The sequence below is a fragment of the Mesoplodon bidens genome (assembly GCF_964165515.1).
Source record: "Mesoplodon bidens genome assembly, chromosome: 16".
Lineage (NCBI taxonomy): Eukaryota > Metazoa > Chordata > Mammalia > Artiodactyla > Ziphiidae > Mesoplodon > Mesoplodon bidens.
The window spans coordinates 19,502,891-19,526,635 of record NC_138173.1 but is presented as its reverse complement, the minus strand read 5'-3'; the positions used below and the strand labels follow the sequence as shown (position 1 = coordinate 19,526,635).

The 23,745-nt window shown below is 39.1% G+C and overlaps 1 protein-coding gene across 1 annotated transcript in view; it reads right to left on the bottom strand.

Moving 5' to 3' along the window:
• The window catches only part of CRISPLD1 (cysteine rich secretory protein LCCL domain containing 1), a 44,816-nt gene extending 28,311 nt beyond the window's left edge, over positions 1-16,505 (bottom strand). The window contains exons 1-2 of the mRNA XM_081258391.1: positions 16,393-16,505; positions 15,092-15,411 (exon numbers count right to left, since the gene is read on the bottom strand). Coding sequence (XP_081114517.1) covers positions 15,092-15,349 — 258 coding nt within the window. The 5' untranslated portion in view covers positions 15,350-15,411; positions 16,393-16,505. The remainder of the gene's footprint in view (positions 1-15,091; positions 15,412-16,392) is intronic.
• Between the last annotated feature and the right edge of the window lie 7,240 nt (positions 16,506-23,745).

Here is a 23,745-nt window from a genome sequence, read left to right as displayed (position 1 = left end):
CGGGTTCTAGTTGAATTTGGCCAGTAGAAGACATGGACAGGAAGTCAGAGGGTGAGAGGTGAATTTCAGTATGTATTACCCCCTCTTCAACCCCACTCATCCTGTGAGTACACTGCCTCACAGTGATGGTGCCTGTGTCCTTTCATACAGCCCTACTACCAGGCTCTGGTCCTCACCAGGCTGTGGTACCACAATTCATGCCTGGGTGTCCCCCATCCTTGTGGCTCACCTAAGCCCTGCCCACAACTCTGCATACAGAGCCTTCATTAATTTTTTCCTGTTAAATCCTTGTTATTGTGGCATTTGTTTTCCTAATGAGAAATAATATCTGAGAATAAAAACATCTCATAGAATGTGTATTAGTAAGCTGCCTAACATATTACCTGATACCTAATATATCTCAATAAATGTTCTCTTATTCCTCTGTTCCTCTAAGAATCTGCTTCGTTTGCTGTGATTCACAGAGCCTCTTTATGATGCATTGTTAATATTCATGAGACTAAGGAAGAAATTTAAATCCCAAGTTTTGAATGATTAAAAAAAGATAATCACTGCCACCTAAATTTCCAGTGAAAAAGTAAATTTCTTAGAATTCAAATTTAACACACTGTTAGTTATAAAACGAAGTTTAGAGTAAGTTATGCCTAGCTTTGCTTTGAATCTATTGACAATCAACTCTATAAGTCAGGACCTTTGTTCACATTAAATTTCCAGGATGATTTTTCCACTGAAGCCTCCAAGTAAGTACCTGTGTAGTTTAGGTTTAGTTTAGTGTACATACACACACACACACACACACACACACACACAGGAATAGTTTAAAAAGTGTTAATAAAATCAAAGTTTGGAAATCCTTTGTAATAACTGTATAACTTACAAAAGTCAAACTAATACCAAATTATGTCAAATAAAATGCTTCTTCATAGGTATGCAGAGAAGGAAAATGTATAGGGCTATGTTGCTCAAGTCTGCCATGAGTCGCACTGGATAGAGCAAGATTATTTTCATCTTTTCATCTGTTCTCACAGATCATGACTGCCATGCCCTCTCCTTTGAATCAACTGTACACATATTCTCATATCAACATCTTATCAGTTAAGGTTCTCATCATCCAATGCCCTCACCCACGGTCCCTACCACACGTTGACTATAACATCTTCCAAACACTATTTCAAAATGTACCTCTTCTAAGAAAACTGTCCTGGTTACTGCTTTATTCTGAAATACTTTTAGATTTATACACAGTTTAAAATATATTCATTTGTACTTCTTATCACACTCTGATTTATATTTTGAAAACAGTTCTCCAGCAAAAGCCATGGCATTCTGATCATTGTATCTCCTGGAAGACTCTATCCCTACTTGCTGAAGGGTCTGGCCATCCCCACTTCATGAGACAGAGGTGTCCATAACCCAATATAACTCTGAAAAGTCACTAAAATCCAATGCTAATTTAGCCACTTGTCATACTTATTAGAATGATTTTACCCTAACCAAAAAGCTAAATGTACTTAAAAATAAAACATAAACACTTTGAAATTAATGTTTTGGCAACTTTCTAATAGTATTTTCTTGTCAAAACGAATCAAATCCTCTTTCACTCTGCCCATTTTAGAATCACTGTTGAAAATCCAATCATCTTTTTATTTTTTCATTCATTCATTCCATCTTTTCCCTTTCAACTAGCATAAACTGAGCTTAGAGCATGTGTCAGCCTCTCAGCTGGGGGAATGAAAAAATTACGAAAGCACAGTTCCTTCCTACAAAGGAAAGTAAGGCTAGAGAAAGAGACAAGGATGTAAATAACAGAGGCAAAGGCAGGTAGGAGACGCTGTGGAAGCCAGGGAACTGGGGTGAAGTGCACCTAACTCCGTACAGGAGGGTTTAGACAAGAGCAGATTAGTCTTTAGAGGTGAGTCTTGAAGGAAGAGCAGAAATTCACTAGAGAGAAAACGAGATGCACATAAGTCATTCTAACATCTGCAAAAGCAACAGGGCTTGGCAAGATCCCTACAGCATAAAAAAATCCAGGGTATATGGAACAACAGTATAGATGTTCCTGTGAAATAGCACTGCTTTTTATTTGTTTAGATGTATTCACTATGTTCACGGAATTCAGTTAACAAAGCTCTTCGCTCAGCCCTTTCTTTCTAGATAGGAGTTCTGATGCTCTTATTCCATCTTCATTCAAAAGCCTCCCCTCACCCCCCCCCCTTTTTCTATCTCTTTGGTTTCCTGCCTCTGGACAACATCTGATCTCACTGTAGCTTCTTTTGATCATATCAGTCAATCTTTCAGTATTTCAGATTTGGATTTGCCATGTCTTGAGCAAACATAAGATACAGTTTTATATTTTATTCCCCTGTTTAGATGGTTACTTTGTACTGTTCGAGTTGCAACAATAACGCAAAGGGGAGAATTATAAAGAGTAACTCCCATGCTCATTCTTGGGTCTTATCTAATAGCTCATTATCTGATCTAGCTGACCCTTCCCAGCCCCACACTGCCACCCCTGTTCTTGCTCACTTTGGAATTCTACTTCCTTCTCACTCATATGGCCTTTAGAGTCTATCCTGTCACTGACTGCACTTCACTTTCCACCATCCTGCAGAACTGTGCCATCAACTAAATTTGACATTTCATTTTCTACCCCTCCTCCAAGCAGATTTAAACATTGAGTCTTGGGGACTCTTACTGTTCAACCTTCTTTATCTTTTTGGTTTCTAAGCACTGCATGAAAGGGAGTGAAAAGGAGTTGCTATTTCCCTGCACTAATAGTTAGAATTGCTACCTTATAAAAAGGAGAAGGTGAATATGAGAGTTGAGATGAAAAATAAAGAATCTGGATCCTCGAGTCAACTTTTAATGTCTTAATTTAGACCTCGCTTTCTCCAGAGAGCCTAAAGCTTTCTACTCAAAGTTCCATTCCCAGACAGCAGCTGCCTCTTCACCTGGGAGCTTGTTAGGAATGCAGAATATTGGGGCCCACCCAGACCTACTGAATCAAAATCTGTATGTTAACAAGGTTCCAGGGAATTCATATGCACAGTAAAGTTTGAGTGGCACTAGACTAAAGCACCCCTTATTTCTATTCCCCAAATCATACCTCGCTGCTTTCCCATGAAAAACGCTTGCTACTCAATTTCCTGATGTTTGACTTCAAATTTTTCTTTGATTAAACACAAAATATAAAGCATGTACAGACTATTAAATACATTGTATCCATATTCACATATTGCCTTTAGGTTAATGAGCTTCTAATAGAGAAAATCTGTTGCCTTTTTCCCAATAAGTTATATCTAAGCAGTTGACTTAATTGCACTTCATTGATTCTGTTAACTAGTTAAAAGAAAAAAAAATAAGTAAGCTTCACTGGATCATAGTTCCAGGTTCTTACATTTGGTGAGTTTAATAACCCACTAATCCAAGTCACATATTTGGGTCATTCCCATCATTTAATTTTTAGAGTTCCCATACAGCTATGTGTATTTAACCTCACTCTGCAATTTGAACCTCAAACACATTATTTGGTCTATATCTCTATCTGTACTTGATTTGTATTATGTAATATCTGAATACTTAAAAAATCAACCGCCCTCCCCCCACCCGGGCTAACATGCCTTTAATCTCTTTCACATCTCCAGGAGCTGCCTAGTCAAATGTCTTCAAAGGTCAAGCAAGTGACACCACATGATGTGGCTGGAAAGAGTGGGGTGACCTACGGCAAACCAGAGAAATCATTACTTTAAATCTTCCTGCTTTTTGGAAATACTTTGCAACTACATACTCTAGTAACACATACTCTAGTAAACCTCTCCCCTATCTATTAGATTTTGTAACTTAAAGCATGGTGAACCAAATGAACTTAAAGTACTTCAAAACATCTCATACATTTGACTCCACAGAGATCTTTAGATAGTAACTCCAAAATTACCATTTCATAATATCCTATCCTTACACCCCTCCATTCCTGCCTTCTCAATCTCAGCTGATGATCTTGCTCCATACTTCGCTGGGAAAAACAGAAGCACCCACATGAAAATTCTTTTTCCATTAAATACACCAGACGACCTGCTTGTGTACCTACAACCTCAGCCTTTCCTGTCAAAATAAATGAACTGACTTTGGAGTTATATTTTCTCCCTTCCATGTCAAGTGCTTTCTCAACTTGTGCATTTCCATCAACTTACAAGCATGCTCTTTAAAGAACAAAACCAAGAGCATTGCCATATACCCGCGTAGCACTAGCTAGTTCCATTTCTCAGATCTTCACAGCAACGGTATTTTGAGGAGTTACTTAGTTCCTTCTCAACTTCCCCACCTTTCGTCCTCTTCCTCCCACTTCAGTAAGACTTCGGGTCATACTCCACCCCTGAAATGACTCTTATCAAAGTCACCGACAGCCCCCATGTCCACAAAACCATTGTTGGCTTTTCTTCCTCTTACTTCACTCCTCAGCAGTATGGAAGCTGTTGAACTCTCTTCTCCTGGCTTCTGGGACACCAGTGTAGCCTGTCTTTTCCCCCAACCTCACTGACCACTTGTTCTCAGCTTCCTTTGCTAGCTTTCTTCTTTCTGCTCAACCTCCATATGTCACTGGGCCAGGGCTCAATTCAAAGCATTTAACCTCCGTCCATAAAAATCTTCTCCTCGGATGGTTTTGTTCAGTCAGTTAAGATGGTCCCTAATAACATCTACATGATTTCCACATTTTTATCTCAAGTCCCACCTCTCCACTGACCATTAAACTCAACTGAGGATGACATGGCATCGCAAGATAAGCTTGGCCAAAAAGAAACACCTGATTTCATGGCCACCTTCTCCTTTCTGTTTCTCCTCCTGTCTCAACGAATGCTTCATCTATCCAACAACGTGCTTGAGTAAAAATCTGAGATCCTTATCCTTCACCCTTCACATTAAAGCTATTAGAAAACTATCAGCAATACCATCTAAACATACCCTGAAACTACCCACTTCTCTCCATCTTTACCACTATCACCCTGGTCCCAGTCACTATCATCTCTCACTCACAAGATACCAATGTCTTCCTAACTATCTCTCTGCTTTCAGCTGTGACCCTCCTGCAGCTCACTCTCCATAACATAGAGTAATTTTATGAAACCAAAAATATGACCGGGTCAATACTTTGCCAAGAATTTTCCAATGATCTTCTGTTTCACTAGAAATAAAATCCAAATTTCCCTTCACCAATGACCCAAAAGGAATTCTGGCCCCTGCTCATATGTCTACTTCATTTTCTAACACTTTCCTCATTACTAAATAAAAGTCAGCCACCCTAGCCATCTTTGGGGTCCCTGAAGATTCCTACTTCATTCCTGACTTAAAGACCTTTTGCTCAGTATTCCTTCTGCTTAGATCTCTGTAGCTTTGTGTAGCTGACTCCTTCTTGTAATTCAGTTCTCAGCTCAAAAGCCACTAACTCAGAGAGGTCTTCCGCAACTGTTTAACATGTTAGCTCCACCTTTATCATTCTCTATCATCTCACTTTGCTTATTTTCATTAGCTTGTTGAACCTTTTATACACTACTGTATGCTTCAGTATCAAACAACAGTGTCTGGCACAAAAATGCTCAAACAGTAGTTGTTGAATTAAATGTTTTTCTAATCACAAATTTATCAATGAGAATAACAAATTGTTTTAATCAATTATAAATGCCTTTCTGTAACTTCTTGAAATTATGAGGACAACAAATACTTAGAAAAATAAGGAAAGGGTTATTAAGCATACTTACTGTAATACCTTCACCAGACAAGTCATTACCACTTGAATTTTCACATTTTCTTCCAATGAACTAAATGTTTTATGTTATGTATATATAAAATACATAATAACATATAAAATGAGCATAGATTTATGCTAGTTTCATAAACTTTAATTCAATTAGTAAAAATCATCAAAAATATGAGAATTTAAATTTTAAATCATGTACAATTATGTGGTTGTATAAACTCCTAAAAGAAGTATGTGAAAGAACAAAGCTGAACAAGAGCAAAGAATGTTCTTGAACTAAGTGTCACTCTTAATTGTGATTATAAATGACCACGTTTGCTTTTAATGAAGGCATTCAGTAAAGGTAACTACAAAAACAATTAAGCAAAGAAACTGCATTTTCCTACTGACCATAATTATAAGTTTGGGATATGTTCCCTAACTAAACTACCTCTTCTAAAACTAAGTTAAAACTTTTGGTTAGAAGAGAGTTAAGGCTGTAGAGCCCACCTGGCCCATAGGAGGTGGTTCATGTTTGATGAATGAGTGGGTGAACAAGCTTGCTCATTTCTCCCATCCATTCTTCTTTGAACCATCCTAGGACCACTCTGATGCCACCCAAACTGTTTTATCAGACCTCCAGTGTGGCCTCCATATCTCAAAATTCAAGGGTCCTCATTTTACTTGATCTTTACAAGCAACATTTAACAGCGTTGATAATCCTTTCTGCCTTTCTTCACTTGGCTTTCAGGACATGTTGCTTCCCTGGTTTTCTTCCTGGTCCTCAATTCCCTTTGCTGCTGCTCCTCTCCTTCCCTTCGGCTACACTGTAAAGTATGTCGAGGGCTCACTTCTCGAACATTTCTTTTTTCTGTACTCATTCCCTTGATGATCTCATCTCTTCTACTGGCTTTAAATACCATCTAAATTCTGATGAATCCTAACTGTATGGTCCAGATTAGACTACATATATCTAATTACATACATGACAAATTCACTTGGATATTTAAGGGAAATCTTAAATTTTATCTATCTCAAATTGAGCTCCAGCTTTCTCTACCAAAAGCTGGTCTATCCACATTCTTCCCTATCTGAAAAAATGGTAACTCCAATACTTCCAATTCCTCAGGCAAAATCTGTACGGCCACACCCCACATCCAAAATCTGTCTGTGTTACCTCCAACATGGAATAAAATCCCAACAACCCACTCCATGATGGTGCAACTAGTACTTAATGAACAGGAACTGGGCCACTGACCTGTTCTGCTAAAGTTCTCACCTTCTCTTGTTTTTAGGGGGAGTGGGAGAATAGACTGGAGGTGAGGGCAGACCACGTGGAGAATCAGCAAGCACCTTTATCCTGGGAAGCAAGGAGGCAGAGTTTGCTTCCACCTCCTCTGATCTCTTGTAATTGAGTTGGCAAAATGGGTATCAGTAACCTGCTGATTTCTAGAATCTCTGTAGCCACTCTAGAGTCAATACAACTTGAAAGTTCCCCATCGATATTTAAACCAAAATAGAAACTGCCACCAGTTTTCAAAAACCACAGCCAGGGCTTGGGTGGGTTTAGACCTTGCACCAGATGCAGTAACTCCCAGCCTATTGGCTGCCTGGATGGCCAAGTCAATTGCACTAGTCTTGCAACAAGGCTTCCTTGAATTTATCAATATTGATGTCATGACTACAAAGGAGTTTCAGTGTGGATTCACACCATGCCACTTCTCTTCACCTTCAAGGCTACCATCGCACTCCTAGCCACCATCAATTGCTGGAATGATTATTGCAATAGCCTTGAATCCCTGCTCACACCATTGCCCCACCTCCCACCACTTTAAAGTCTGTTCTCAACAAACCAAATCGATTCTGAATAAGTATAAGTAAGATCATGATATTCCTCTGTTCAAATGGCTCAAATGGCTTGTCACTCGGACTTAGAGTGAGTCTTTAAAATGACTACAATGACGTGTATCTGTTCTCCTCAAATAAAGCTCTGACCTCATTTTCTGCATTACTTCCACACTCACTCTGTCAGCCACATGGGCCCCCTTGCTGAGTTGGGATATGAGGATCTTTACACATATTCCAGGAAAGGAAGAATGTTTGTTATGTTACTGCTGGGTCCTAGACAGTGCCTGGCATTTGATAAATTCCTAATACCTGTTAAATGAAGGAATAAAACAACAATAACAATTTCAAAGTTTTGTGACACTTCTCTGTCTCTGGGTGTTCCACTCTCCTAAATGAAACTGCTTGTCGTCTCTTGCCTTTCTAAGATCCTAGATTTGCTGCTTACATTTAATGAGGAATCTTAACCTCCCAGAACTCCAGGGTAGTAGAACTGAGCTACAGTGTCACTAATAAATTCAGTAGAACTGAGCTACAATGTCACTACTAAATTCAGTAGAACTGAGCTACAATGTCACTCTCTTTCTATAGGTACTGCCATCTACAGTGGAACTTCCAAAAAGGAAACTACATTAATTTAAAGTGTCAATGTCTTTAAAAACAAACAAACAAAAACACACAACTATGTATCAAATTAAGGTTTTGAAAACTTTTAAATTCAGTAGACAAATAAACTAAAACAAAACATAGTTTTATTGTAACTAAACAACATTAGTGAAGTAAACAACATTAGTGAAGTAAAATAAAAACACTTTAAGAAAATTAAATGTTATTTTAAATATAGAATAAACTTTAAAAACTTTAAATAAGAATAACATTCTTTGAAGCAAGAAAGATATTTCATGTACCTTTAAGTGCATATGGATTATACTGTACGTCATTAAGAGATGCAAATATTTAACTTTTGAAAACTACCAGGCAAGTGCCAGTATACAGAGAGAAAAATCATTGTTTTAGGAATCAAGAGTTGCAATAAAACCTTACTGACAGTGAATTCCTGCCACTTTTAGCAAGATAAGAAATGTGTAGGGCTTCCCTGGTGGCACAGTGGTTGAGAGTCCGCCTGCCGATGCAGGGTACACGGGTTCGTGCCCCGGTCCAGGAAGATCCCACATGCCGCGGAGCGGCTGGGCCCGTGAGCCATGGCCGCTGAGCCTGCGCGTCCGGAGCCTGTGCTCCGCAACGGGAGAGGCCACAACAGTGAGAGGCCCGCGTACAGCAAAAAAAAAAAAAGAAAAAAAAAGAAAAAAAAAAAAAGAAATGTGTAGACACTGAGCTTTGGGTAAATAAGTTATGATGCCATCATTTCATTCTTTGCATTTATCCTGGATATATGTCATTGGTGGCAAATTATGTCAGAAAATGTGAAGTTATGAGAGTTGTTTTGTGAGAGCAACTCACAAGCTAAAAATCACTTTTTCAGGCTTGGATTCATGCTACAGAGAGTCAGAAATAGGGCAGAACTCAGACTAGCATCACCCTGCTCAGCAAACTAGGTTATCCCCTGTCCAGTTTCTGGAATTATCTGCTACACTGAAGCACAGAAGAAAAATATCTTGATTTCCAGTGTTAAGCATGACCATATAAAGAATATATGTGACAACTGGAACTAAGCCATTGTTTGCATCAATATGTACCATGGACTGCAAGTACCACTGGCTATTTGGCTTGGAGTCTCTGGTTGCCCAGCAAAAGGATAAATATCCAGATATATTTTGTTCTACATTTGGAAAAATGCTGTGCAAAGTTTCTGCCCCTAGTCTCACCATATGTAAAGTGAGAGCAAGCAGGCACAGCCATCAACCCTCCCAGCAGAGTATCTGTCAACGGGGGGATGGTGGTGGTGGGATGAACTGGGAGATTGGGATTGGCATATATACACTAATATGTATAAAATAGATAACTAATAAGAACCTGCTGTATAAAAAATAAATTAAATTAAATTAAAAAAACAGTTCTCTAAAAGACATGGAAATAGTTATAATAGTGGAAAATGGCTTATATAATTAGCATGATATAATGACACATGTCATTTTTAGGTAACATGTCCTTATGTTGCTAAAATACATTCTAGACTTAGGTACGCTTTCTATCACAGTGAGCTATTTTGGATTTTAGCTAATCAATAAGTTTTAGAGGCCCTATTAAAAATTTGTTAGAAGGGGTAAATACTCATTAATTTAATTATTTAATTAAAGTATTATTCATTTATTATTTAAATTAATTTATTATTTAAATTAATTTATTATTTAAATTAATTTAAATTAATTTATTATTTAAATTCCAGAGCATTTGAGTATTATCTCGGCAGCTGTATATTACAGGACAATTTTTAGTATAGCATGAATATTTTTAAAAATAGAAAAAAAATCCTGAATTATTTATTCCTTCATCTCTGGTATTTCCAGTTTCCATGTCACTATCTCTGGTGTCGGTGATATCCTACCTTCCAGGACTTTTATTATTTTAATTCCCCTTTCTTACCTGTCTTTCATATTTATCTCATATATAATCTTACCTATTCTTCCATCCCTCCCTTTATTCAACACATATTTACTATCACTCAGCAATGTTCAGTCAACAAATATTTACTGAGTACTTCTTTGCATCAGGCACGGGGTAATAAATATAAGCAGGGTGCATCCTTACCCTTCTAGGAAGTCAGTCTTGGAAAGGAAAATAGACATGTATATATCGAATTGCAACAAAATTTCAATACTGTAAATAGGCTTGAATAAAATCCTTTAGAAGCACAGAAGGAGTGGAGCAGGGGAATGAGCGCATCAGAGGAACCTTTACAGAAAGACGGAGTCTGAGTGCGGTCTTGAATTTGTCAGGAGGAGACAGGATGCACAGGCATTCCAGGCACAGAGGAAACTGAACTCGCAAAGAGGCACAGAGGCATGAGGAACACCATCATCTCTAAGAACAGTGTATATTTTAAGTGTGAACACAGATTCAAATATACGCAAGGGCGTTGAGGCTATGGGGCATATTGGGCTAGACCTTTTGTAAGTTATTCAAGGTGAGCTTTAGCTTGCGAGCAGCCAGAAGTTCACAGAAGCTTTGGGCAGCTGAGTGACCACCAGAGATTTGGAAAAGACAGACTAACAGGGAGGAAGGTGGACTAAAGTAGAAATAAAGTAGGACTAGACGGTACAGTCCATTGCAGGGGAAGCTGCGGTACCCATCACAGGGGCGGTGGAGGAGGGCGAGACCACGAGCATCCGTTAGGATGAAACAGAAGACATGGATTCAAAAGACATTTCTGAGACAGAATCTAGAGAATCTGGCAAGTAACTGTGTATTTATGTTTGTGCATGAATTTTACTTGGAAGTGGGTAGGGGGAATGAGAGCAAGGCAGGAGCTGAGGATGTGCCCAATTTTCTGCCTTTTGTTTGTTTGTCTTCTGTTTAGAGAGGACTAAGCCGATGTCCATGACATCCAGGGAGAAAGGTAGGACCGTGGGCAAGGATGGAACAAAAGCAGCTCATTTGCTTTTTAGAAATCTTAAACTTGCAGTAACTGGGGAGTCAAATTACATGGAGAAGACCCAGTGGGCAGTAGGAAATAGGAAAACAATGCTCAAAGAGGACTGTTGGATGGAGTGTCAACTACAGAGCCATCAATATACGGATGGTATTTAAAGTCAGAGGAGTAGATAAAGTCCTGTAGGAAGGGAGAAGGCCGAAAGTAAAACCATTGGGGCCAAAAGTAAAGGTTTAAGAGATGAACAGCAAACAAGAATATGCTGAAGAAATAACCAGAAAAATAAAAGAACCAAGTAATGGGGTCAAAACCAATGGAAAGGAAAGGCTTGAAGAAAACTAACAGTATGCTCAACAGGATCAAATCTCTTACCTCATTGCAGCCTGTGGGTTTTAATTCCTACATCGATTTTACCGATGAGAAAAGCAATGCCCAAAATGATTGCTGACCGTCAGACTTCACATACCAGTAAGCAGCAGAGACAACACGAGAACCTAGGTCCAGTGCCAGTGTTTTTTCCTCAAAAATCCATTGCCTCTTCAGTAACAGCTTCATTTGATGACCTAAAAGCCCCAGTTTTTCAATGTATCCTAAGATAAATGCTGGTAATCTCTCTCCTTAAGTTCACTAGTTTCTATAATTAACAACTCGTTTCTCCCCTTCCTGATTCTGCCACAGGGCTTTGCTTTCTTCAACCTATTCTGCTTCTAGTTTCCTACAACCAGCCTGCCACTTACTCCATGTGTGTTGGTTCTCTTCTTCTAACTGAGAAATGGCCTCCACTCCTGGCCACAATTTGTGGTCCTGATCACCTTCCAGGAACAACATAAACCTCATCTTCCCCACTGATTAACTCTCTCGCTTAGGAATATTCTTAAATTACTCTCTATTATTCTGTGCTCCCTTGGCATTATTCATACACGTGAACAAAGAACTCTGTGTCCTTGCTCACTTGAAAATTTTCAAATATGTCTATTCTTTCTTCTCAATCAGCCTATAAGCTCTTCAAGGGAAGAGGTTGCCTTGCAGAAGCCATTTTTAACCCTATTAAATGAGCATTAGAGTATGGGTAGTGTTGTGATGTTAATAAATGTGGATGTGACTTGGCTGCTGGAGTTCAAGCACAAAGACTAGACTGAAATAAGCACCAAATGTAAATAAGGTAACTGGCCATGCAAATTTTTAACGTAATATGACACATAGAGTGTAAGTGGCCAAAAGTGGTGGTACTTATCATAGGGCATTGCAGATTTTATAGGAAGTGGCTCTTGAGTTAGTTTTTAATTTTGTTTTATCAAAATAAATACACTTTAAACAACTATTTGAACAAATGTTGTTTTCACAGGTTGATCTACGTCTGTACTTCCATTATTAATATGTAAGCTATAAACCAACAGTATTTCAAATAAAATAGTATTGTTCATTTAGACTTTCCTATAAATATGTTTTCTAGAAAATGTGTTCCAGTACTACCACTGGGAAATAAACTCCTCTGCAGCCCAGTTATTGGCCAGGACATAGTTCCAGTACTAACAGTATCTAAGGGCAACACAACATAAACCCTGGCTGGTTTCTGAATCTACATTTCAAGGACAGAATGAAACCAGTGAAACTAAAAAGAAACTCATATAAACATCTTAGACCAGACATCATACAATAGGCAGTTATTTTCTTTGGAAGTCAGACATGAAAACAAATCATAGAATGTTCTTTCATTACTCCCATATTACTTAAAACACACACAAATATTCTCAGATTTCTTTTTGTGGGTTTAAACTCTCAAGTTCTTCCTTATTTTAAATAAAAAGCAACTGAGTACCTATCCACATGGAATAAGCATACAGTGGCCTACTTGGAAAAGCTCCATAACTGGCTCTTTCTGTTTGAAAGCTCACAGATGAAGAAGTCATAGAATTTTGTACTTTGAACAAACACTTTAAAATACACAAAAATCAGAAATGTGAGCCATTACAGATGTCATATCGTGCACAGAATTTTGAAAAGAGGGAACAATTTCCTCAGATATTCTATTTAAACAGTATAAGGAGACATAAAATTGGTTATATGTCTCAGGAACATTTACTGGGACCTTGTAATTGCAATATGCCTGATAATGAGCTAAACTTTACACAGGTCATCTCATTCCTCACATAATCCTCACAACAACCCTCTGAGGTGAGTGCATGTTCTAGACATGAAGAAACTGAAGTAGAGGGAAATTTATAAGCTGCCTACAGTCACCTAGCTAGTATCAGTGCCAGAATTTAAACCCTGATGGCCTGATGTTTGGGCCCTGATTCTTAATCTCTGATGAGTTCTCCTGAGTGCTCCCTACTTTCTTTAGGGTAAAATATTTTTCTAGAAAAAGTTAAAATAATATAATGAAATACTTTGTAATGTGTAATGTTACCTTAGAATTTCCATGTTTCATGAAAGTTACCTAAATAGAGAATACCTATCAAAACTAATGTAAGTGCAAAAAAAAAAAAGTAAAAACCAGAATGTATTAAAATTAACTGCACCCTGCAATGTGTCCAAAGGAGAAATGTTAGCACCACTGCTCCTTAAGTTTGCTGTCACCAATGATTAGTATCAGCCTTTGCTAGTGCATTCCTAATTCATGCAAGTAGTATAGATTTTTGAAAATTTTTCTGAATATTTAGGGTATGAAGTATGCTAATATAAATGAGTTATAGTCTTACAAGAGTAATAACTAATAGTCTTTAAAAAGTAATTTTGTTTCCCCAACTTGCTAATTTACTCTCAGAGTGAATTAGCAAGTGACTTATTAAGGATAAGTCACATATTTTTATTTAATCCTTCACCCAGGCTTATTTTCACACGTCAAAGTTCACAAACAAATCCAGAAAGAAAAAAAAAAAAAGCCATTGCCAAAGTATTCCTTAACATAAAGCAAGCACAGAAATGTACACTTTACAATATGTCATTTACATACTTCTAAGAAACAACGGCCCATTAGAAATGATATAGTTTGCAAGGCAGAAATAGAGACACAGATGTAGACAACAAACGTATGGACACCAAAGGGGGGAAATCGGGGGGTGGTGTGGTGGTGGTGTGATGAACTGGGAGATTGGGATTGATATGTATACACTAATATGTATAAAATGGATAATTAATAACAACCTGCTATATAAAAAAATAATACAATAAAATTCAAAAAAATGTAGGGAAAAAAGGTAATATGGGGGCATTAGACAGTTAATAAAAATACTCTTTTCTAGAAGAAAAAAGAAATGACATATATCTATATCTATCTACCTATCTATCCATATATGTATATCAGCCATCTGGAAAGCATCTTCAAATTATTGGTCCTTGATTTTTTTCAGATCCACCATTCATAAGAAGATTCCATCGGTTAGGAATTAGGAAACAATTATTCTACTAAGTCACTTAAAAGCAAATACACCAACTCTCAGCACTTTCAAGATAGGAATCTTTCTCCTAAGAGTAGAATTTAAAGTACTTAGTAGGAACATTAGACCTAAAGGTATTTACTTCTACTCTGAAATTCAAAGAGCTCTTAGAATGAAAGGAAGACTAATAAAAGAGTATGCGGGGGCTTCCCTGGGGGCTTCCCTGGGGGCTTCCCTGGTGGTTCAGTGGTTGAGAGTCTGCCTGCCGATGCAGGGGACACGGGTTCGTGCCCCGGTCCGGGAAGATCCCACATGCCGCGGAGCGGCTGGGCCCGTGAGCCATGGCCGCTGAGCCTGCGCGACCGGAGCCTGTGCTCCGCAACGGGAGAGGCCACAATGGTGAGAAGCCCGCGTACCGCAGAAAGAGTATGCGGAAGAAGATTCTCTTGAAGAAAAAGATTTTTTTGAAATTTTATAGAGGACAAATAGCAAAAGATTAAATACTAGCATGATGAAATTTAACCATGGAAGCTAAAAGCATTATTAAACATTTCTATGTACATACCATTTGAAAAATTTTCTTACCATATACTCCATATTAGAGGCTGCTGGATACACCTGACTTCGTAACTTATTATGAAGGTCCAGGATACTCTGCATGTCATTGTCCGTGATGGCCCTTTTCCCTCTTTGCTTTGCCATCCACCACTCACCATCCTCATCCATGTACTTTTCCAAAAGTTTGTCCAATAAAGTGGCATTAGGAACCACCATGGCTGGAATTGCTCTGGCCACGAATAGCACTGTGGTTACTCTGAGCCACTCCCGCACAGTACACTTCATAATGAATGATCTCAGGATGTCCCCGGGAAAAGCTCCAAGAAAGGTTCTTCCACTCCGTCTGGCTATAAGGACATGCAGTGTAATTAGGGTGAAAATCCCGGCAGATATTAATTTTCTAATAACAAAAATAATCCAACAGTTACAAAGGGGTGGAGCCAGTTTGATTTGTTTATATAATGCCAGCAAATGGACATGCACTTTTTGAAATAAATTTTCTCCCATCCATGTTTCCTCCAGAGGACTTTTCACAATTGTTTCCACAAAATAGACAGCAATATTTTCCAAGATAATGTGCATGACGCCAAAAATAAAAGGGAAAAGTAACTGAGAGGAGCCAAAGCTTGAAAATAATTTCTGAATTACAAAGCTTTAAATGGCTAGATATTACATACAGCCTGCAAAGGGTATGATGTCCCTAGAATGTTTTATCAATCAAACCTGAGGGTCACGTTTCTCTCTCTCTTTTAAGGTATTCTTTTATCTCAAGTGTCCCATCTCTGGTTCAGAATGTCAACGAAATTATGAAATTGAGGGTGAATGTTGTAAAGAAGTACAAATTGTTATTCACACATATATCCATGGGTACCTCGAGAGGGACCCCTGAATTAATGCGAGTGAAGAGTTACGGTCGCTGGGGGAAGTCTCTTCTTATACAGCCACAGGTCAAGAAGAAAATCATTATTTCCTAGAAAGTGTGTGCCTAACCTGTGGCCCGCACCCGATAAGGCCAACAGTACGCGGGCAACTTCACAGCCTCTCCTCCCACCCGCCAGAGGCGCGCACTGTTCACTTAACCCAAACCAAAGGGCGCGACGGGAGGAGGTGAAACTCACAAACTCAGAAGAAGAGCTCCCACAAATCTGCATCGTGGCTGCTTTCCGAGCAGCCCACCCACCCTCCGTGACCGACCATTCTCTGCACGTTGATTTTTTTTTCTTTCTTTCTTTCTTTTTTTTTTTTAAGTAGAGTTTAAGAAGCCAAAAGTAGATTGGAGAAGGCGGGAGCCTGACGACTCAGCGCTGCGGTTTTAGCAATGCCCTTACCTCTCCAGCGTGAAGTTCCCTACGAGAGCTGAGCCGAACAAGACGGCCGGCTTCCCGCAGCCCGCACGCACGACTGCACATAGACAGCCCGGTTCGGGCAGGACCCGGGCACGGCGTGTCCTCGGGCGACGGGGGCGCTGCCTGCAGGGGGACGTGGGCCCCGGTCTCCGCGGCTCCTCCCTGAACCTGGAAGGAGGAGCAGGCAAAAAGGGCTCCAAAGTTAAGAGCCCGAGGCTGGGGCGGAACGGCGGCTGCCCGGTTAGCTCGCCAGGGTGGGCGCCCGAGCTTCTCGGAGCCTTATCAGTCGGCGCGAGGGGCGGGGACCCGGGCCGGGCCGGGCGGCGAAGGCTGGAGACGACCTCGCTCCCCGGCTCGGTGCAGCCGCCCCGCGCAGAGCCAGGCGCCGAGCGCTTCCGCCGCTTCCTCGAGCTCCCGGGCATTTATTGCGGTCCCAGCGCGCGCTCACGTGACGTGAGCTCCCCCTCCTCGCCCACCCCACCTCTGCCCGGCCCTGGACGGGGGCCCGCGGCGGGAGCGACGAGAGGCCGCCCTGCTTCTCCCCACGCCCCTCACCCCACGGCCCAGCGAAGCCGGGACACTTGGCCTTTGTGCGTGTGCTTTGGGCTTCAGGGACCCGGGCGTGGAAGGTCTGGACCCTGTGGGAGGCGTATGCAAGGAGGTCCCCAAGTCCTCCCGCCCCTCACAGCTCCCCTGCTTTCGGAGGTCCTTCTCCTAGTTCCTTCCTGACTCGATGCTAAAATGGCTCTAACAACCTTACAGAAAAGGAGCTGCCCCACAGCGGGCCTGCGGAGAGGGTGGGGGTGGGGTTAACACGTTGGGTTTTGGTGGGGCGGGAAGAGGGGACTGGGGAGAAGGTAGGCTGGGGAGCAGAAGTCTTTTCCTTTTATTTTCTCCAGGGCATCACTTCCATTATCAAGACCCATTGTCTAGAATTGGGAAGTTGTTCTTTTTGGCTCCGTTGAAACCTCGATGATGATGACCAAATGGGGAAGGGGTTTCACAGAATGGTGGGTTATCTGTGACTCAGGATTACCTGACACTTGAGAGCTCCACTTCGTGCATAAAATGCGTTGCATTCGGGTCCTAAGATGACCACAGAACTTTTTTTTTTCTAATGATGTAATCATTTATGGAGTTGATATGAAGGGTAGGCTCAGTTAATTGATCAGCGCTACCTTGACAGGAATTCAAAATCCAAACCTAGAACAAGTAGTGAACTGAGTTTCGCTGTTGTTCACGCTATACTTGGAAGTAGGAAAATTACTAATTTTAAATTCACAAAGGCTCACCCTAATTAATGTGGTGCTCTTCTACAGGTATGTTTTTTATTAAGCATTTATTTAATTTACTTACCTTTGCTTCTCTTCTGTCGTGAGCCATGAACTCAATTTTTTTTCTCTAAATGCTAGCCTCTATGGCCTATGGTCAAATAAAGTAAAACATTCTGATAGTAATTCCCAACTCATCCCAAGTTGCTACCTGTCTCTTTCCACACCAACCAATTACACTTTATCAGATCAAAAAATTCAAATCTAAGCCCCTGGTGAACGTGAGACCTTCCTTCGTCTCACAATATAGAAAAGAGACAAAAGGGAAACATGACCTATCAGAAGGGCAGAGAAAGTGAAGTTTTGGTGAACGTACCACTTTCATAGAAGGTGTAATTTTGCAATTTTGTAGCAGCTTTAGCACAAAAAAAGACTTACATTTGCACTTTTCAGATAGTTATAACTCTTATGCATTGGTTTTCCTTCCTGGAAACTGATGGAAGTCCCCAAAGTATGTGGTAAAAGAACTATCATTTGTCACATCGGATGAAGAACATGTTTATATACTGCAATTTTAATGTGGTATTGAAAAGTATACTGAGTATCAAATAAAAAACAGTTAAAAGTAAAAAAAAAAAAAAAATGTGGTAGGGCTTCCCTGCTGGCACAGTGGTTGAGAGTCCGCCTGCCAATTCAGGGGACACGGGTTCGTGCCCAGGTCCGGGAAGATCCCACATGCCGCGGAGCGGCTGGGCCCGTGAGCCATGGCCGCTGAGCCTGCGCGTCCAGAGCCTGTGCTCCGCAACGGGAGAGGCCACAACAGTGAGAGGCCCGCGTACCGCAAAAAAAAAAAAAAACAGTTAAAAGTAATAACATTACTTGAAACATTTTCAAAGAGAATTTAAGTTGTGAAGAAGGGAATTAAGATGCTAAGAAAAGAAGTTAAATGCACTGACTCTTGAATGTTTCTATTATAAACCTTTCCACACAATATACAAATCAGACACCTAAAGGCTTACATTAAAGAAAATTAGATTTGGTTTTTAAGGTTTTAATTCCAAAACTTTCTCCAGGTAAGGAAAAAAAAAAAGTTTGTATTCCTTGTCTCAGTGATTCTATCGGCTTCCAGTTTGGTACTGCAGGTCATATTTTTATATAAAATAATTAAACATTCACAATATTAAGTATTAACACTTCAATAATACATCGTGTCATGTCATTTAATATATATGCTGAAAATGTCATTTTCAAGAGTAATCAGACACAATATTCTGGAATACTCAAAGATGATAGTGTTTACTTTTTAATTTGTTGTTGAGAAATCTGTGTGTAGACAGAAGAAAATGTCACAGAATTCATGTAAAAGGGGCACTTTGGTTTGTGGCTAAGGCTGTTACTTATAAAGCCACAGTCGTTTTTAGCATTACTACTTTCTTGTGGCAGACACTGTTGGTTGCCTAATCCAAAACCAGCCTCCTATCCCCTCTCTTCCAAGCCCATAGCCTCCAATTTACTGGGGGTGTTTGCCCTCTCACATCCTCTCAAACTGGCATCCTTAGGAGGTGAATGTTGATTGGTCAAAGGCAATCATCACACTCCATCCTTGCTACCGGTAATTGACTTAGCATGGGCTTGCCTTGCAACCTTGGCTACTGAAAAAAAGGAAGAAATCTGCTTGGGGGTGAAGAGAGGGTTGGCAAGGGTTTTCTTTTGTGATAAAAAGAGATGCAAAAAGAGGAAATGTCCCTTCAGGCACTGAAGTATCAGTTTGTGAAACTGAAAGATGCACCTGTTGCTGTGCAAAGAGGGACAAGCCCGAAGACAGACTTATCATCTTGGTTGAGCAGAAAGGCAGATAGTGCCTGAGTCTCCCTGACACTGAACAATCATTGAACACCTAGCCTCCGTTTTTCTAGCCATAACAAACAGTAAATGTATTGTTTAAGCCACACCAACTTGGGAATTCAGTTACTTGCAGCTCAAAGCATTCTAATAGATACATTTCTACAAAGAAGATACCTTCCTCTGGCAATGTCATGTTTTCTCCATGCTGCTGCTGCTATTATGTTCTGCTCATGTGCATACTTAGGAATTATCTTTAAGTATATTCGTATGTGTTTTTTCTATCCCCATGATTGCAAAATCGGGTATATATTCATCACTGGGTATTTCACCCACTGTATAGTTTCATGACCCCAAACCTTAATCTCAAACTGAGGCACACTGACTGTTCTATCACCATATTGTTAGTAAGTCCATCCTCCATTGGAGGATGTAAGAATAGAATTTGTGTTATGTTTCGTGAGGTGGAATCAGTGTAGTACAATGTTTTAAAGCATGTAATTTTAAATTAAGATGCCCGAGTTAGTTTCATGACGTGTCACTAGTCCTTGGACCTTGATTATACTACTTGGCCTCTACCAGCCCTGGATCCTTTTCCCTTTAAAGAAAATAATAACAGTAGCTATCTCACTTTTTCACTTTGTGTATTAAGATTAGTTAATACATGGAAGCACTTAAAACAGATAAACAGAAAGTACCCAATAAGCGTTAAATATTATTATTATGAGAACTAAAGTAGAGGATTTATAGTTGCTATTTTATAAACTCAATGGGCTTTAATCAAAGTATTGTGCAGTATAAGAGTTTAATTTTTAAATAGAAGATAGAATTAACTGGCCATACATGTGATAAAAACAATCTATAATGTTTCTGGCAGTGCTTAGTGAATTTTCCTCTCATAGCTGATAAAGTATCCAGTTCTGTTTACAGTAGAACACAGTTTCCATTTTTCTCCAAAGCAGCCATTTGCCTCTGCCTCAAGATAGTCACACATAAGTCCTCCTACTCTAACTACAAGTGTTCAATCAATTATTATAACCTTATTTTTGAAATGTAACATACATGCATTAAAGTGCAAAAATCTTAAGTGTACAGCTCAATGAAATTTTACAAAGTTAACACACTGTGTGAAAACCACTGGGATCCAGATAGAGAATATAACCATCTCCTAGAAGTTTCCTTTGTGCCTCCTTCTTGGTGCATTCTCCCCAAAGGTAAGTAATATTCTAATTTCTTATCCAAAATTAGTTTTAATCTTTATGTGCATGGAATCATACAGTAGACAGCTTCATTGTCTGGCTTCTTTTGTGTCTTGTTTCTTTCATTCAGTATGTCCGCAAGATTCATTCATGTTGTTGTATGTAGCAATACTTTGTTCTTTTATTTATTTTTTATGAGCCTTCTACAATTTTTCTACCCATTCTGTTGTTGAATTTTAATAGTCCTGTTTAGGACTTAATGCTGCTAAGGACATTCCTGTACATGCCTTTTTGTACACATATTCACACCTTTTTTATTGGCTGTATAGCTTGGAGTAGAACTTCTGGGTACTAACATATACTTATGTACAATTTAAGTAGGCAAATTGAGTTGTATACATTTTTCTTATTGAACTGTAAGAATCTTTTGTAAGCGTTGTGAACATGTCCTTTTTAAATGTAAAGTATATTATAAATTTCTTATTCCTTTCATTTTTTTTTGCCTTTTCACTCTGTTAATCATGTCTCTTGATGAACAGAATGTCCTAATTTTAATGAAGTTCAATTTTTCAATCTTTTCCTTTATGGTTAGTGATGTGTAAGACCTGTTGGATAAATATTTGCCTATCCCAAAGTCATGAAGAAAAATCTCCTATGTTATCCTCTAGCTTTATTATTTTACGTTTTACAGTAAGATCTTTGATCCATCTGGAATGGGTTTTTATGTTATGACAAGGGAGTAATTGAGTTTTTATAGAAAGATTTCAGAGATTATATTAAAAGCCTGCATATCTTATAAGCATCACTATAAAACTCCTTGTGAATTTGTTCTGGAAAAGAGGTAAATTTCAGAATTAAGGGATGGAAAAATGTCTTTGTTCTTTAATCTAGAGTTAGGATGCTTTAATCAGATTATTTAGAAATGCAAGTGCTGAGATCCATGTTGATGCCATAACCTGAAAATTCCTTAATTTGTCTCCTGATGTAAACGAAAGTAAATATTTTAAGCTTCTTTTTAGATTTGCAGAGGACCTATTTTGTCATCCATTTGAAGTTTGACTGATCTGCAATCACTAAATGCAATGATTCATTTTTAAGTTATCTACTACCACCAATACTGCTTCTACACATTTGAAAAAAAACATGTTCAGTAATTTCTGTGCATACTTCTGTGCCTTTCTTGGTAAAGTTCTCACTGGTTGAAGTTTCTTCCATTCATTCTCTTCTGAATATTCACACTCTAACCATTCTCCACAAAGAGAATCACTGATCCAGTCAACAATTTTCTCAATTTTATTTTCCTCTAAATCTTATCAATTTCTATTATATAAATTATGGCTAGTCTTATATTTTCTTAGCTCTCCAACAATGCTAAAACCTCCTTGAGAAAAGAGATCATGTTTATGTGACCTCTATATTACTTACAATGTATGTTAAATAAACAACTGAATTTGGATTTTTGGACTATTCTTATTGACCAGAACAGTACACACATGTCCCTGGATGTACAAGCTTGTGGGCAGGAGCACAAGAATCCACAATGCAAACAAATCTCCACCTCATGCTGGAGATGACTTTCACCTAGAGATGTTTCTTTTGAGAGAAATTATCTTATATTGAAACAAACATTTAACATTTATGTCATAAATGATCTATAAAGCAGACAGGCAATTCAGATTAATTTTAAAATGAAAACTAAGCTTGGCATAACTGTTCTCTACAAAATCTCCAGACCCACTACCATTAGTGGTTCTTCAGTGGAAAAGTTTGAGGAGTACAGCCCTATGCCATTTATTGACAAAGTTTATGTGTGTAAACTTTTCTTTTTTAAAAAAAAGAATGCAATCCACTTCTAAACCATTTATTCTTTTCAATTTATAGTTTCTAAATTCATAGGAAAATGAAGTTTCCTAAAGTAAAGAGATGTCAAATATTTATTAAAAATATATTTGATTCCACTTATATAAGATACCTAGAATAGTCAAATTCATAGAGTCAGAAAGTGCATTGGTAGATGCCAGGGGCCAGGGCATGGGGGAGGTCTGGAGGGGGAATGAGGAGCTAGTGTTTAATGGGGACAGAGGGTCAGTTTAGAAAGGTGAAAAATTCTGGAGATGGATGATGATGAGAGTTGCACAACAATGTGAATGTATTTAGTGCCACCGAACTGTACAGTTAAATAGAGTTAAAATAGTATGTTTTATATTTTGTGACTTTTACCACAATAAAAAAAATTTTTTAATTATATTTCAGAACATTGATCTACTTGATTGCTGTTCTACTATGTTTTATCTATTGAAGGCTTATATTGCATGTCTTTTTTTTTTTTTTTTTTTTTTTTTTGCGGTACGTGGGCCTCTCACTGTTGTGGCCTCTCCCGTTGTGGAGCACAGGCTCCGGACGTGCAGGCTCAGCGGCCATGGCTCACGGGCTCAGCCGCTCCTCGGCATGTGGGATCCTCCCGGACCTGGGCACGAACCCGTGTCCCCTGCATCGGCAGGCAGACTCTCAACCACTGCGCCACCAGAGAAGCCGCTGCATGTCTTTTTATGAAGATCTGGCACGTGTGTATTGTTAGCATCTGCAGCATTGCAGATTACAGCAGGAGCTGTAGATGAAAAACTGAAAAGAGCTATTCATTGATATAAAAAACTCCATCCTGGTTGAAATATTATATTTTAATTTCTGTAAATCAGAATATCGACAACAGTAGGAAATGCTAGAAATGTTTTAAATTGAAAAAGTGTCTCTGAAGTACATTCAGGGTGGCATGAGGACTCTGGCTGCAGCTTCATCTTTTGATGATCACTTCTCTTTCTAGATCTGCAGAAGTGCTTCACAATGTGTCTGGGTTAGAGGTTGCCTTTCAGGTTTACTGGGAAGGGCTGTTGAAAGGCAGGCATGATAAAAGGAAAAGTATCTACCCTTTCATCTACAGCATTAATGTCAGAGCAGGCTTTTCATCCTAATAAAAGGAGGATAAAAACTTTCTCAACTACCATTAGCTAACCCATGAAGAAATA